The sequence below is a fragment of the Heterocephalus glaber genome, unplaced genomic scaffold (assembly GCF_053883595.1).
Source record: "Heterocephalus glaber isolate CG9 unplaced genomic scaffold, H.glaber_assembly_v1.0 deba00001497, whole genome shotgun sequence".
Taxonomy (NCBI): Eukaryota; Metazoa; Chordata; class Mammalia; order Rodentia; family Bathyergidae; genus Heterocephalus; species Heterocephalus glaber.
The window spans coordinates 60,237,847-60,253,960 of record NW_028258320.1 but is presented as its reverse complement, the minus strand read 5'-3'; the positions used below and the strand labels follow the sequence as shown (position 1 = coordinate 60,253,960).

At 47.1% G+C, this 16,114-nt stretch overlaps 1 protein-coding gene across 6 annotated transcripts in view; it reads right to left on the bottom strand.

Moving 5' to 3' along the window:
- The window catches only part of Fam53b (family with sequence similarity 53 member B), a 135,532-nt gene that overhangs the window by 80,123 nt on the left and 39,295 nt on the right, over positions 1-16,114 (bottom strand). For 5 of the 6 annotated variants that reach the window (XM_021253300.2, XM_013069969.3, XM_021253301.2 and 2 more), the window contains exon 2: positions 3,712-3,975. In XM_021253300.2, coding sequence (XP_021108959.1) covers positions 3,712-3,789 — 78 coding nt within the window. In that variant the 5' untranslated portion in view covers positions 3,790-3,975. Of the gene's footprint in view, positions 1-3,711; positions 3,976-4,553; positions 4,670-16,114 lie in introns of all 6 variants that reach the window. The other variant, XM_087185615.1, reaches the window with a different exon arrangement.

Sequence of the window (16,114 nt, the reverse complement as noted above, 5' to 3'; positions counted from 1 at the left end):
ATCTTCTTGGTCTGACCGGAAAACAAAAGAGAAATTATTTTTGTCTTTCCTACTGTTATCTTCAAGGTACAGTATTTACATGAGGATGATATTACAAGTTGCAAAAGCGGATGCAAAACACATCGCCTCCCCCTGGACCTCTGCTGGCTGTTACTAGTCAACATTGAAACCAGGTGACCCCGCCATTCGGTGTCCTGCAGGTCATCTCTGGCCTGAGACTGTGCAGGATCTCTTTTCAGTTGTTTACTATGCAGCTGTCTAGAAGGCCTGCAGGAGCCCTGAGATGGCCACAGCCTCTCGCGCCATGCCGAAAGGAGCTGGGTAGAGCAGGTGGCTGGGACCCGAAGTCTGTGTCCTGATGCCCTGCTTATAAGCTATTCCTGGACACTCATACCCTGACCTGATCTGCAGTTTGTCTGGATAAGGGCTAGAGATGGGTGGCATAAGGCTCTGGACTCCATGAGCAACATCCCAGGCACCCCCCCAGCACCTTCCTGTGGGCCCACACAGGGCTTCCACTCACCCCAGGCAAGCAGCACTGGGCCAGGCCCAGAACTCGGCCAATAGTCAATGTGTGCTGTGTCAACCAACCCACAGATGGGCTGCTCCATAGGGGCTGCTCCCACACTGGCCTGCCATCTGGAGCAGAGCGGAGAAGGGGAGCAGGGGGAAACAGATGGGCCCACAGCACTGTGCCAGGTGGTTCTGGGCCTAGATCAGCCAGTAACAAGAAGCAATGGAAAGGAGGACACTCTTCAGGAAGGCACACAGGGTCTGGGAAGAAAGTGAAGACTCCAATCTATAAGACAGAAATACAGGCAAAGACTCCTCCAATGAGCCTGCTCATTCCCTGACTTTCTTCTTTTCTGAGAAGACAAGTTCCCCTTCCCTGGCTAGGGATGAAAGGTCATGCTCCTCCTAGCAGGGGCTCAGGCCACATCTCTGGGAAATCAACTCAGCTCACCTCAAGCCCATGTATCCAGGAGCAAGGTCTATGGCCAGCACCAGCCAGTCCCACTCTGAGAAGGGACTGAGCACAGCAGCAGCCATGGGAGCCAAAAGAACAGCTTTCTAGATGGCCCCTTGCCCTAAGGCTGCTCCTTCTGGACAGAGCTACTCTAGATGTATTCTTCAGATTTCCACAGGAAAAGAAAGTCACCACCGACAAATAAACAAAACAGCTCATATCTGCACCCCATCCTCACAGTTGTGATCTGACCAGCAGCCAGAAAGGGACCAAAACAATGACAAACTTGTAAGCCATTGGGCAATGAACCTGCACAAGGATTCACTCTACAAGTATTTACTAAGCACCCAGGAGGCACTAGGCTCAGGTGGGTCCCAGGCACCAAGTATTAGCAACAAGCAAAACAGACAAAATATCTTGCTTTTGTGAAGCCCCATCCTAGCATGGGGAGTCACTCAATAAACATAACAAATAGGTAACTGTTAAAAAGTGTAAGTGCTTAAGACAGAAAATAGATGGGAAAAGAGGACAGAAAGGATATAAAAAGGGAGGTGCAGGGGAGCCACGGGCTGGGGACAGGATTAAATTTTAGGCTGAGAAGAAAAGAAGTAGCCTCCGGTGATTTAGCTCAGTGGTTCTGCCGCCTGCCTCACAAGCGCAAGGACCTGAGTTCCATCCCAGGTACCATAAAAAAGAAGTAACAAAAAGCTGCCTGCTGCTCAGGTGCAAGGACCCGAGTTCGATCCCCAATACAAAAAAAAAAAAGAAAGAAAAGAAGTAGCCAAAGAAGAAAGAAAAGGAGGGAGAGAGTACTGCTAAGGGGAGAAAGCACCAGGTCATGAAAAAAGTGCAAAGGCCCTAAGGCAGGCTCACACTTGACATGTCTGAGCCAGGCCAGTGTGGCTTCAGCAGAGTAAAAAAGGGCAGCAAGTATAAGGTCAGAGAGGTCACCACAGGCAAGACCACACAGGCCTTGTACAACCTAGGGATTTGCTTGCCAGGAGGAACAGAACATGTAGTGAACAGTAGTGAACAGAAAATGGACAGATCTGGCTGGTATTCCCACTGGGTGCTAAATGGAAAACAAGTTAAAAGAACCAGGAGCAGGGGACCAGTTACCACAAGAATCCATGTGAGCGGCCAGCAAGTGAGACAAGGGTGGTGGCAATGGGAGGATAAGAAATGATCAAATTGCAAATATCTATTAAATGCAAACTGGAAAGGAAGTAGTGATGGCAGAGAGCTGAACTGCCATAGCAGCTCCACTCCTTGCTGCAATGATCACAGTTGTCATCAACTAAACACAGGTGTCATCAACCAAACACGTCGTAAGTGCCTGCTCTCTGCCCTGGAGCAGCAGTGCCAGGGACACAGGGAAAAGCCTCAAAGACTGGTATCCAGACACCAGCCTGAACAGAGGCCCGCAAAGAGGTCTGTCAGGCAGGGAGAAGCAGAGCTAGTGAGGCAGTTACTGTCCCGGTCCAAGTCTCAGCTGCCACGTTTATAAAATGAGAAGGCTGGGCCCAATGGCTTCCAAGCCCCTTCTGCTCATCCTTCAAGGTCCCATCTAGTGCTCCTACTCTGCAAGATGTTTTCTGATGTGCTTCAGCCAAGCTGGCGCACTCCTATATGCTCCCAGACCCCATAAGGCCTTCAGTTACGAGTTACCATTAGTGGGATCCTGGAGGGTCACAGTACTCCCAGCTGTCCAGATGACCCTCCCTCCAGACTGGAAGCTGCTCAAGGGAGAGAAAGGTAAGGCTCAGCTCTGAGTCACGCTAGCTCCTGAATTCCTCCAGCCCACGTGTGACATGCATCAGGGGCTCAGGGAAGGCTTGTGGAACGCATGCAGATCTCGGTGGCTTTCCCAAGCTCTTGCCAGGGCCAGGGATCTCGATCTATTTGCTCAGTTTGCTTTTCATTGGCATGAGATCAGGAATGGGAGCCAGCAAGAGTGCTTAGTGTGGGTTCTCATAAGGGGCGGTGAAGGATGCCAGGAGGGAAAGTGGGTGATATGACTGGGTGGTTGTTGGCCCCTTACTGAACCACGGAAGCTGCCTAATTCAAGGGCACACCCAGCTGCATACCTCATCGAGGCTATTTCTGCCTGGCTGTGACTTCTCAGCCCCACTCACTCCTGAACTGGGCTCAGAAGGAGGGTTGGAGTAAGACTGTTCTGCTCATAGTCTAAGGCTTAGTTACCTGCTTCTCTGCCCTAGACCACTACTACATGATTAGAGGATAACTGTGGCAGAGGGTAGCCAGAGGAGGGTAGCTGTCACCACAGCCTGCCGCCTTGGCCACCAGGCCGTACCTTTCTTTTCCTTCATGTCCCACTCCTGACATTCCCGAGACAGCAGCTCTCATTCCGCACCACCCTGTGGAGATAAGGCCTTATCTTGGCCACCACTCAGGGGCCCTTCTGAAACCACCTCCCCTTGCCAGGTAGAGACAGAAGGAATGTCGGGCTCAGCCTGGAAGGGGAGCTGAACCATCCTTGGTATTATTTAATGGCCCTACCCTGCCCAATCACCAGATAAGCTCTAATCTGGGCCAGGCTACCTCCTTCTTGTGGGTATACAGCAAAGCTCTGGGCCCCACTGCCCCATGACCCCAGTCTCACACAGCTCTACTCTCAGGCACTTTGAACCCCATTTGCTGAGGCTGGATGCCCCATCTACAACCACCTGCATGCCAGGCCTCAGAGAAAGTCATGAAAGAAATGAAGCCCACTAGGTCCTCACCAGTTTAGGGCTGAAGGTCCTGCATGCTATAGAGTCAGCTCCCTGGTTGGCGAGGCTTCTCCTCAGGATCATCACCATGGTAAGAACCTCAGGTGCTGGGCTGCATCCCAGGGTGGGTGGAAGCCATCTTCAGGTAGGCAGACCTGGGCAGCAGTGATGCCTGGGTACCCCCAGGAGAATGATATCAGCGTAAACAGCTGCCCATGGGTCCCTCACCCTTGGAGTGGCTCCTTTCTGGGAAATGGCCAAGCGTGGTAAAACTCCCTGGAAAGATAAAAGATAGGCAAAGGGGTTCAGGACTAAGAAAGACATGGACCCTGAGACAACAGCCCCCCACCCCACATCTGTGGACCCTGTGGGAACAGATGGCAACCGCCTTACTAAACGAGGTACATTGTGAGAAGGTCACCAAAGTCTAAAATCACTTTCTCGGAAGGCCTCCCTTATGCCAGCCTTGAGCATCCCTAAGTCAGTATCCTGCTGAGTGATACAACAAATTTGGGTCTATCCACACAACACCTTTAAAATCTATCTGAAGGTCTGGCTGGCTAATAATCTGCAACCCCTGCGAAGTGCTCAAAACATGTGACATTGAGCTGGGTGTGGTGGCACATGCCTGTAATCCCAGCACTCAGGAGGCTGAGGCAGGAGGACTGCTGCATATTTGAGGCCACCCTGGCCTACATAATGAGTTCAAGCCCAGCCTGAACTACATATTGAGGGCTTATCTCAAAAAACAAAAACAAACAGAAAAAGACAGGTGACATCTGACCATTGAGCTGGCTTTACCGGCAGCTTTAGCACATACTAGGACAAGTGAAGACAGGATAAAGGGTTGAAACATGCCTCATCTCCGTGTCCAAAACTGAAGGGGGCAGCACTCAGGCAGTCAACTGGCACAGAGGATCTACAGTTGGCACACTGCTCTCCTTCTCCACCCAGTTATGAGGAGAAGCTACTGGAAGAATCAGAAGGCTCCATTTAAAATCACACATTTCCTCTTCTTGGCAGTGCCACATTTCAACATCAATATATTTGCAACCCTTGAGAGCCTTTGTAGCTTTGTCCTCTTCTCCAGAATAAAACACTGAGTAGACTTTCCACAGTGACAGGACCCCCCTCAATATCACCATTCCGCACAACCAGTCACTTCCCCCTCCCTAGTTCACCATCATTTCCCATGAAGCAAATATAGCCTTTAGTTTAGGCTTGAAAAATTCCTCCTTACAAGTTAATTTCTCTGATCCTATTTCCCCATCCCACCCTTCTGCGGTTCAACATCCAAAGAAAGTCAGGCTTTGTCAGGATACAAGGACTCTGAAGACCACCATCAAAAACTAAAAAATAATGACAATAATAGTAATAAATAGAAAGCCGGCTCCTAACTGCTCAGCACAAAAAAATGTTTTAGAATCTGCTGCTCTATGTAAAAATTAATTGTACCTTGGTATTTACTTGCCATCCAGATTGTAAATCATATTTTCCTATTTACTTCGATTAGACTTTACAGTGGGTGTTATTGAAATTGCTCAATTACAGGCCAGCTGGCAAGCACAGGAAAATTACCTTCTACTGTTCCTCGAAAACAAGGTTCATCCAAAGTGCAAAAGAAGGGAAGGGGAGGAGGGAAATCAATACATTTCCAAAGCCTGGCTGCTTGGGAAGGGAGGCCCATGGTCTGAAGGCTCCCAGGCTGCACTGGGAGACCTGACATGCAACTTCAATGCCATATCCATCTGGAAACAGCGAGTCCTAACCAAGTGTGAGCTGTTCAGGGAAGGAATTCCAGACCACTCCTCCAACTTCTGGCCAAACAGCTGAGCAAGAAATGCCGGTTGGCCCCCTGGATGCTTGGCTCAGGAGCAGGCCAGGAGGGTGCTCCTGGACTCAGCCTTCAAAGGGATCCTTTGTGCTGCCTCCGTGGCAAAGGCCTAATGGCAGCCATCGTCCTTCTGGGTGTGAGCCTCAATTCAGTTGTAGGGCAGCCTGCTATTGGCACAAAGCCTGGGAGAGACCTGCCCCACCCCCACTTCCTTCTCCTTTAAGGAGGCAGTAGGTTTGATAGTTACATGCTCAGCTCCTGAGTCAAGAACTCCTGAGTTGGGATCCCATCTCCTGAGATACACTGTTTGAAGACCCTATGCCAACTCACCTACTCTGTACATCCATTTCCCTCTATAACATAGAGACAACAGGGCCTGCCTCATAACATTATCATATCCAATGGAAGGTCAAGCTCTTTTCTCAGGGCCCAGCTCATTTTCAAAGTGCTCAGCAAACAGTAGTTGCTGCTTTTAGTTTCATGGGCAGGCGTGAACTGAGTTCTTTTCTTGGCAAAGGACACCCTCTCAAATTTGTTTAAACTCCATCAAGAGGGGCCTGACTATATTATGGCCCATCCCTGTAGTGAAACAGTGGGAAGCTAGTAAGAACGATGCTGCAGAAGTCTATTGCCATGGAAACACATCAGCCCATCCAGACACAGCTCTGCACAAAGAAGGAAGCTGGACTGAGGCAGCCAAGGGCCCCCTGGCTCTCACCAGCTCTGTTTCCGCCATAGCCCCTACAAGGGGACCAGGGCTAGCAGAGGGAGCACAAAGGATGATATGTGAATGACAGGTACCATAGCACCACAAACTCCTGAGTGCCTGAGTGGTCAGCAACTGACTGCAAGTGCCCAAAGGAGGAGGGAGAAATGGCACCATCCCTGCCCTCAGTGCTCTTGGAAAGAGTGCTATGTAGGGCCGGGGATTTAGCTCAGCGGTTCCGCCGCCTGCCTCAAAAGCGCAAGGACCCAAGTTCGATCCGCAGTACCAAAAAAAAAAAAAAGAGTGCTATGAAGCAGGCACTACAAAAACCGAAGGGAGAGGGAAAGAGCCATTGGAGGTAGAGATTTTTTTTGTTTTTTCAGTACAAGGGATCGAACTCAGGACCTTGCGCTTGCCAGGCAGGTGCGGCGCTGCTGAGCTACATCCCTGGCACAGGTAGGTCTTAAAAGAGACTCCTCTGCACAGGGGCCAAAGATACACAGTACTGCATAAGAGTAAATTCTCACCCACAAGGGATTAGTTAAATAAGCTACAAGGTAGTTATGTAAAGAACACCAATATGGCCTTCAAAAAAGTTTCAATGCAGCAGTCGGGACAGGCTGTGGAGAATGATGGGCATACTAGCAGCTGGCACACAGGGAATGGGGAGGACAACAGAACAAGGAGCTGGAAAGACAGATTCAATCAGAGCACAGGCTCTGAAATCCACATTGAATGCAGACCTTCACCTGTAGCTGTAGGGAGTCCTGAAGGTGTTTTGAGGCTAGAGTTGGCAGCCTGGAAGAGAGATTTTTTTCCCCCTGCACTCTTTACAACACCTAGCACAGTGTTTTGGACAAGATAAGAACACAATACACTGGAATTGGGCTAAATCATACAACATCTATAATGGCCTGGGCATATTCACAGACCTTGTAAGGCTAATCTCGACCAGCAGAGCTGGGAACAATCTGGAATTCTCTGGGATTCCTGTGATCTGTGACGTGGGCCTGGCCAACTTCACTGGGGACTGCCAGGCCCTGTCCAGAGACTTAGACCAGGATAAAAATAGGGCAAGGGTCTTCTCAGAGAGGCCATAGTATGGCCTTGGATAGGGTAATAACTAGGTGATCCCACAGTGGGATGGAGGTAGGAAGCCTGCTCAAGTCCTCCCCAAGGCCAACCCTAGACCATGATCTTTGCTTTTTTTGGTCCATTTTCTCTGGATGGCTGAGGCAGAAATATCACAAGTTCAAACCCAGCCTGGGCAATTTAGTGGCTTAGCAAGACCCTGTCTCACAATAAAAATTTAAAGAAGACTAAGGATATACAAGGTGTGAAGGCCCTGGATTCAATACGTAGTACCTTGGGAAAAAATAACAACAACAGCTTCTAGACAGGCATGTAATCTCAATACACAGGAGGATCGAAAATCTGAGGCCAGCCTGAGCTACATAGCAAGACCCTGTCAAAAACAAAAACTGGGGCTGGGGATTTAGCTCAGTGGTTCCGCGAAGGACCCAAGTTCAATACCCGGTACAAAACAAAAACAAAAACTGTCACCAACAGCTTCTATCTACTGAGCACTGCTATGTTTTGTTCCCCAGTGGGTTTATGTGATGGAAGCTAAATCCTCAGTGTGATGATGGTGAGGCCTTTAAGAGGTGGGGCCTGGTCAAGGTCACTAGATCTCAGAGGGAAGCTGTCCTCAGGAAAAGATTAAGGGAGGTTGGTTTTGTTTTGTTTTGTTTCCCAAACAGTAGCAAAGTCCTATTAGAAGCAGGAAAAGAAACAGGCCCTGCAGAGTGAGTTTGGGCCAAAGAAAAGTGGGAAAAGAAGTGCACCCTACAGAGTGAGGATGGGCTACCATGAAGAGGCACAAAAGCCTAAGGTTGTTTTCTTGAAAGAATTGTTAATAACCACTCCCAGCCACTCTGGCTTTCTGACTCACAATGTAATCTCGCTCTCTTGTACACACTGTGATGCTACTGGCCATTAGGGCTTTATCAGAGCTGAGCTGATGCTGATGCCATGCCTCAGAACTGTGCATTAAATAAACTTCTTTTGTTTATAAAGTTACTCAGACTCAGGTATTTATTTCACTGAAGTAGCAGAAAATGAATAATGCATGCACTTACTCTGTACAGTGGACCCTTGAGTTATGACCAGAATTTTAGTCTTAAGAACAAAGTCTTGAGTTACAACCTGAATGCCAGCTGCTTGTGCTTCCAGATGGTCTTAGATTCAGATTTAACTCTTAAAGAATTCTGGAACGAACATTACAACATCCTTTCCTGTGTGGGGCTGAGAAATCCTGAGCCAATGTCTCTCTATGGACACTGCGATCTGCCTATATACAGGAGACTTTGAAGGCTGTGTAGAGGAGCCCAAGCCTTCAATTGACCAACTTGAGTTACAACCAGCCCTCGCTAACGAATTGAGTTTGTAAGTCAAGGGCTCACTGTACCAGGTGCTTTATTACATGCATTAGCTACAAGGTAAGTTCAACTGTCCCCACTTTATAGCAGTATGAAGCAACCCAAGAGGGTCTGGGTTCAAAGCTGGGACTTGAACCAGCTCCAAGGCCTGTGCTTCCCACTGGTGCAGACCTCTCCATCCCAAATGCACCCTTCAGAAGCCCACTCCAGCAGTGACTACATACAGCTCAGGAATTGCACTCCTTAGCCCTTTTTCAACAGAATTGAAGACTTATGTTCACATAAAAACCTACACACAGGGGCTGGGGATTTAGCTCAGTAGCACTGGGCCTGCCTCACAAGCACAAGGTCGTGAGTTTGATCCCCAGTACCAAGAAAACAAAGCAAAACAAAACAAAACACAAAAAAACCTACACATAAAGAAGGATAAATGGGTCATTTGTAGGAAAATAGATGCATCTTGAAACCATAATGCTAAGTGAAATAAATCAGACACACAAGCTTAAATATTGCATGGTTTCTCTTTTATGGGAAACCCAAAACATAAAGATAATAGGAAAATAAGAGATCCTAATAAAAGATAATAGGAAATAGGGAGGTAGATACTTTGCAAAAGGGAAAGGGGCCAAGAGATGGGGTGGGGGTGAAGATGTGCTATGCCCATGTACCAACTCCCCACAAGGAATGTAATCATTATGTACCACAAACGTACCCATAAAAATTCTTTAAAAACCTATACACAATGCTTTATTCATAACAACCCAAACCAGGAAACCACTGAGTGAATGGTTAAACAAACTGTGGTCCATCCATACCATGAAGCACTACTCAGTAATAAAATGACTGAACAATTAATACACATAAGAACTTGCATGCATCTCCAAAGAAATGCACTGAGTGCAATCCCTAAAGGATTGCCAAATCCTAACAGCCAATCCCTAAATGTTATTGTATGATTCCATGTATACCATATATTATTGAAATGATAAAATTATCGAATTAGAGAACAGATTAATGGTTAAAAGAGGACTGGAATGAGGTATGGTTAGAAAAGGCAATGGGGAAAAAAAAAAAAGAAAAGGCAATGGGAAGGTCCCCGGCAGAGGTGAAAATGTTCTGTGTCTTGGCTATATCAGGGTCAATTTCCTGCTTACACTGCTGTACTATAGTCTTTCCAAACATTATTACTGGGGGAGATTAACAGTACCCAAGATTCATCTGAATTATTTCTTATACAGTGGTACCTTGTATGCTTTCACTGGTGAACAATTTGGCTTGCCAACGAAAACATTTGCAAAATTTTGTTTTTATTTGCAAAGTCTACATCGGGTGACAAACACAACCACAGCCATCTTTCCCGCATTAAACACAAATGTGGCCATCTTTTCCAAAATCATGGAACAAATTAAGCTCATGAACCAACTGTAACTGCATAAATGTAAAATGACCTCAAAGTAAAAAATTTAAGTGAGCTCCTTTCAACTCATACATTTGTCCACATTCATAGAACAACACAAGACTGAAATGTACTATATAGAAATTTTTATAAAGACAAAGAGCCTGCTGCCTGCACCAGACAACATGCAAAGGTGGGGAGGACTGCATGCTGTGGGATTTAGCAGCCCTGGGCTTCACCTTGAACAAGTCACCTGACTTCAGTTTTTTCATTTTCCCTACCCCCCCTACTTTTTTTGTTTTTTGGGGGTTTTTTTGGTACCAGGGATTCAACTCAGGTCCTTGTGCTTGCAAGGCAAGTGGTGGAACCACTGAGCTAAATCCCCGGCCCCTACCCCCCTATTTTTATTAGTATTATGTTTGTGATAATTAAAAAAACATTCACCGCATTCCTGTTGGGAATTGGTACTGTACACATAAATGTCACATCTTGGGCCTATTTACTTTTCCCTTTTCCCTCCCTGCCTGTCTCCCCCAAGCCCAGAACCCTTTCCCATCTCCACAAAGTGTATCTCACTACTTCTTATCATCATCTTTAAAATGGTGATGAGAACACCTTTGCCTGGGAGCTTCTGAGAGATATATGTAATAAAAGATGTGTAAAAGAGCTCTGCACAGGGAAGACCCCCAGGCATTAGTGTGCAAAAAGTAATTATGGGCAGCACTTCCCATCTGCGCACATCCCCAGCATCTCTTCCATAGTTCCCTTGGTCTCTATTTAAACCTTCTATTATCAATTCCCAGTCCCCATATTCTCCTCCAGCCCCTGCTGGAACTACCTGGGCAATGTAGACACAAGGCCCCTCATCCTGCCTCCATTATCTGTAGGGCGGATCAGTATCTGGGGAGGGGTCTCCCCTAAGCTGGCATCTCGACCTGAACATGGGAATATCTCTACTGCTCTCTGGCTCTGACTCCAGGAGCCCCCATTCAGTGACTCGTCCTAAGATTTCCACCAAAGAAGCAAAAGCTCAAGGCAAACTTTCCATTGCTCCCTGATCCAACTTCCCGGACCACTCTCTTGGTCCCTAGGTGCAGATGTTGTGGCAGAAGGTTCCAGCCTATGCCCAATCCCCAAGGCTGTATCTGCACAAGAACAGCCCAGAGCTCCCCAGCATTGGGTCTGGAGCAAGGTATACAGGATGAGAGAGGGTACACACATGGCCAGTCACTGTCCCTGGTCCGTGAGAGGCCCAGGGCCAGAGCCGTATCACTCCTGCCCCAGAGAGGACCCCCAGTCCCATGCTCCCTCACACAACTGCGCTTTGGGCCACAGCCCTCAACCTCACCTCCCTGAGCATCAACTATGGGTTCCTCCACATGCCTAGGCACTGCTATTAGTAGTATTCCTGTTTTCCAGATGAGGAGACTGAGTCTCCAGGAAGTCACATCATTTGTCCAGTATCCTATAGATAGCAGGGGCAAGGCCAGCCGTGAGCTGCCTCCTTGAGCTACTCTCTCTGACAATACAGGGACAGAGATGGTTTTGCTCACTCACAGGAGTTCTTTTGAATGTGAAATGTTCTTTCTCTTTTTCTTCAGTCTTCAGTGAATCTTCACATGCTTGCAACCCTTGAACATAGCTGTCAGAGCACTATAGTCTGAGACTCTCATCTTTTCACGAATCAGAAAGAACCCCATGTGGTGCACACAAGAAAGTCCTGCCAACTCTACAACTCGGTATAAACTATTAAACTTAACCTTCTTTTGGTGTCTTTATTTAACCTAGCCTACTTGCCCATGTTGGTTTTACAGAAGAGAAATATTTATCTCATTGCCTTAAGAATAGGACTCGAACCAAAACCTAAACATCAACTGGCCACCAACAGTGATTTTCCTGATGGCTTGAGCAAATCACTGCTCTCAGAGCTTCCACTTCCCCCTCCCATTAAGCAAAGGAAATGGGAGGGAAACAGCAATTCCCCAAGATCTTTGTGAAGGTCTCGGGCACTTTTAAACTTTCATAACTTCAGTGTTGGTGTAACAAAAGTCATCTGTAGACAAAATCTAGAAGCAAATTTACAAACATTTGGGTAAGTGTACTTCTTGAAGTCATACTGTCTTCTGCCTGATGCTGAGACTAGCAAAATACCCAAGAAGGGTTGAAGGGAGCTGGATTCTACAGGTAAGCTCCCTATGCAGAAGAGAAGGGAAAGGAATCTGCCTAGTGATGCCCTTCCCTTGCTATCTGTGTCAGCTGTGTTTCAAAGAAAAAAGTGAAAAGCTGCCTAGGCACTTTACCCAGAGATTCACTTTCTCAAACCAAGCAGATACTGGAAAGACAGTCTGGAGTTTCAACCAGAGAATAGGTCCCCAGAATATGTGATTCTCACTACAATGAACATTTCAACTAACCCCCTCAGTCCAGAAGCCTGGGTGCTACTAAAAAATCATTGATAAAAGAAAAAAGAGGACCCCCCCCAAAAAAACCCTCTTTAGTCAATACTCTAATATAAAGGACATGCTCAATACCAATGATTTAAGGAAATCCTACAATAAAGGCAGCATTCAGCAAAAACATCAACTTTTTAGTACCATTTTCCTAGCTCTTCTTGGTCTCTATCTGCAGAAATAATGGGTGACACAGTCTACCTTTCGACACATCAGAAATAAATAATAGGCATCACAACTGCATCCTCAGAGGGTAACTACAGAAGGGCACTGTGCTTATCCCGTTTTACATGAGGGGAAAACTAAAGTCCAGGCCCGAGGTCACCCAGTTCTGAGCAAGGCACAAAGGCTCAACCCACATGTCCTGAACTTCCAAGGTTTTGTCTCAACTACTAGATCTAACTCTAGGACCTATGCATTTCATGATATTCTATAAGCACGTACTTGATTTCTCAGTTAATGGACAAACACTGAAGCACAGTCACTGCGTCACAGTGAAGCAGTGAGCTTTCAATACACCCCCTCTCAAATACAGCTCATCCTGAGCAACTCTAGGCCAAACATCAACCTTCCAGAACTTAATGCTGAAGCACGGCACCAAGAGTCCCACTACAGGCAGGGAGGATGGGCAGTGGGCAGTTGAGGGAGTGTCTTGGAGAACAGGGAAGCAGGACAGAGAATCATCACTCTCCATACTTAATTGTACCGATGTGCAGCCAAGCTGGGTGCACACAGAAGGGGAAGTGTCACCCAGGAAACTCAGGGTGTTCCCGGGACAGAAGAAAGTTCCATTGGCTTCTTGCTACCCCAGCCAAAATCTGTGTTCACCTGCCCTCAATTTCCTGGTCCTCTCCCTTCCACTCTCCACCACAGGCCACTCTGTCCTCCCCTCTCAAAGTTCATTTCTAATTGGGGCTGGGAGCTCCCCACCACATGTGCAACCTAGGTCTACACCTGCCTCGGTCATCCTCTGGCCTCAGCACTGAACCTGCCACAGCAAGAAACCTCACTAATGTTTATTTCCTAAGCCAGTACCAAAGTTGGGAAAGAGCACTGGACTTCGAGTCCCTAAGCTACACTTCCCTGCTCCATCCCAGATGAGCTGTATGACCCAAGATAATCTACACAACTTTGCTAAGCTCATTTTCTTCCCTTGTAATAGATAAAAAGCTATCCTTGTCCTGCTCATTTCAGGAATAAGATGGTTAAGGAGGTAATGCCCTGTAAGGTGTGGGCATGACAAAAATGTCCCTAGAAGTACTGAAATCCTTAAGTGAGCACAATTCCTACCAGAGAGTAGGCACTTACTAAATACTTGTAAACTGACTTTTTAAAATACCTGGCCTCCACAGACATAGCATGAGCTCCTTGGCAGAAAATATGCTTTTGAGTCTCTCAGTGCCTCACTCCTAGGACTGCATGCAAGGCATTCAGGAGGATGAGAGACACTTTCCTGCTTTAGGCACAAACCATCTGCTATCCTTAAACAGAGAGGGCACACTTACCCCCATTCCTGTCCCTCACTCCAGAAAAAAACATGTCTTTGGAGGTGTTTACTTCAATAACTAAAATGAATATATATTCCCTAGCCCCCTCTTTCAGGTGTCAAAGGCCACTTGAAGCCCACATTTGGGGAGGGACTGGCAGTCACATTACATGGCTAGAAAAACTCGACCTGTGCCCCTGGCTGAACAAAATGGCCCAGATTCCCCTATGGGTCTCTCTTAATGAGGAAAACAGTAAGATGAGCTGTGGAACCAAATCAGGACTCTATTCTCTAGTACTTTTCAGTCACTCTCACAGTGTTGTAGGGATTTTCTGCTTTTTTAAGCAAATAACATTGGGGGAGGGGAGGGTGACATTATTCAAGGACATGAAAGTGCTGCGATCCTAAGCCAAAACAAATCTGAACATGGGAACAAGACAGCCCATGTTGTTTCTTGAAACTGAGGCCAACTGCATGCATGACTTGTCAAGAGCTCATTTATCAATGAGAAATAACTGAAAGACAAGTTTCCTATAAGCACTCCCAGGATTCTCACTACCACTCATGTCATTTAAGCTCACCAAACACTCTAACAGAAGAGCATGCTACAGATAAGAATTTGCTGAACAAACTCAAAACGAAGGAGACTGAGGACAGGAGGTGAGGAGAACTTATACTTACTGGGTGGGTACAGAGAGCTACACGCTGCCTTCTCCACCACACCAAGGTGAGGGCAAGAATGGGCAGGGAACCAGAGGGGGGTGAGCAGAGAGCAAGGGCCCCAAAGATAATCTATAATGTTAAGCCACTTAGCTTAAGACAACCATGACCTGTTCTTCAGTCAGACCCATTTAAAGCATACTGAATTTAACCAACCCATGATTAAAAACAGAGAGATGAGGGGTTAAAAAATAATAATTTTTTAAAAATAAAGGTGCACAAACAAGAGACCGTGTAGCCTGTGCTGAGTAAGACTTAGGAGGCATAGGGGTCTGTTTGTAGCAATGGCCAGCTCCACCTAATCTGCCAGGTCACTTCCCTTCTTTGGGCCTGGTACCCTCAACTGCCTAAAGGGTAGCTGGGCTAAACAAGTTCTGTCTCTGACTAGTGACAGTCTAAGTGCAGTCACATAGCACGGTGGAGCTTTAACCAAGTCACTGAACCTTCTCGATCCTGTTTTCTTATCTGAAAATGAGAACCCCCAAGCCTACCCTGGACCAAGTAGAATGGTGGATTATATGCAGAGTGGCTTTCCTATCCAGCTCAAACCTGACCCAGAGTGTTCAAAATCTCAAGAAATAAGACAACAGCAAACCCCAATCCTCATTCCCTGCCACAGTAGCTCAGGTATGACTTACCAGAAAACAGAGTGGCCGCAGGAAGCTATGCTGACATTTGGATCTGCTTGCAGTGGACAGGGTGGGTGGGAGTGGCAGGTGTATAGAGTCACCCCTCCTCTTATGTATCTACAGAGGGTTGAGGTGTACAGGAAGGGGTCCATTTTCCAAATTCAGTACTGAAGTATGCAGGATCATCTGCTTTGGTGTCTTTCAATGGAGCTAATAGTATTCTGAACTAGATGAGTAGTTTGGAATGCCAAGAAGTAAGTCACTGATCAGTTCTGACACCTTCATCTCCCACCTCCCAAAGAGGACAAGAATCTCCTCTCCCCTTACAAAATATTGATGGGCTCAGAGGGCCCTCCAACAGCAATACTCCCTCCCTCTTGTAGGACAACACACCCCAAGCCTAGGCTACTCACAGGTCTCCTACCAGTGGCTCCAGTTCATGAGGCAGGGAAAACCACTCCTATTAGTAGCTACAGCCACAAGTCAGTGCACTGTCATAGAACTCCCACAGTCACAGCACAGAGGAAAGGTAATCTTTCAGCAGCTATCATTTAGGACACAACTGGGAAGGCAGTGGATCTCTTTATCTCTTGGGCCTGGGACCTAATGACCCTAACACATTGGTCCAAAGCAGTATCACACTGGAACACTGGAGGTGACACAAGAAGAAACCAATGAGCTCTGCTGACACGAGGGCCACCAGGTTTCCTCCTCAGAGGTCACATCCTAACCTCGTTCATACTTCAGGACCTGACC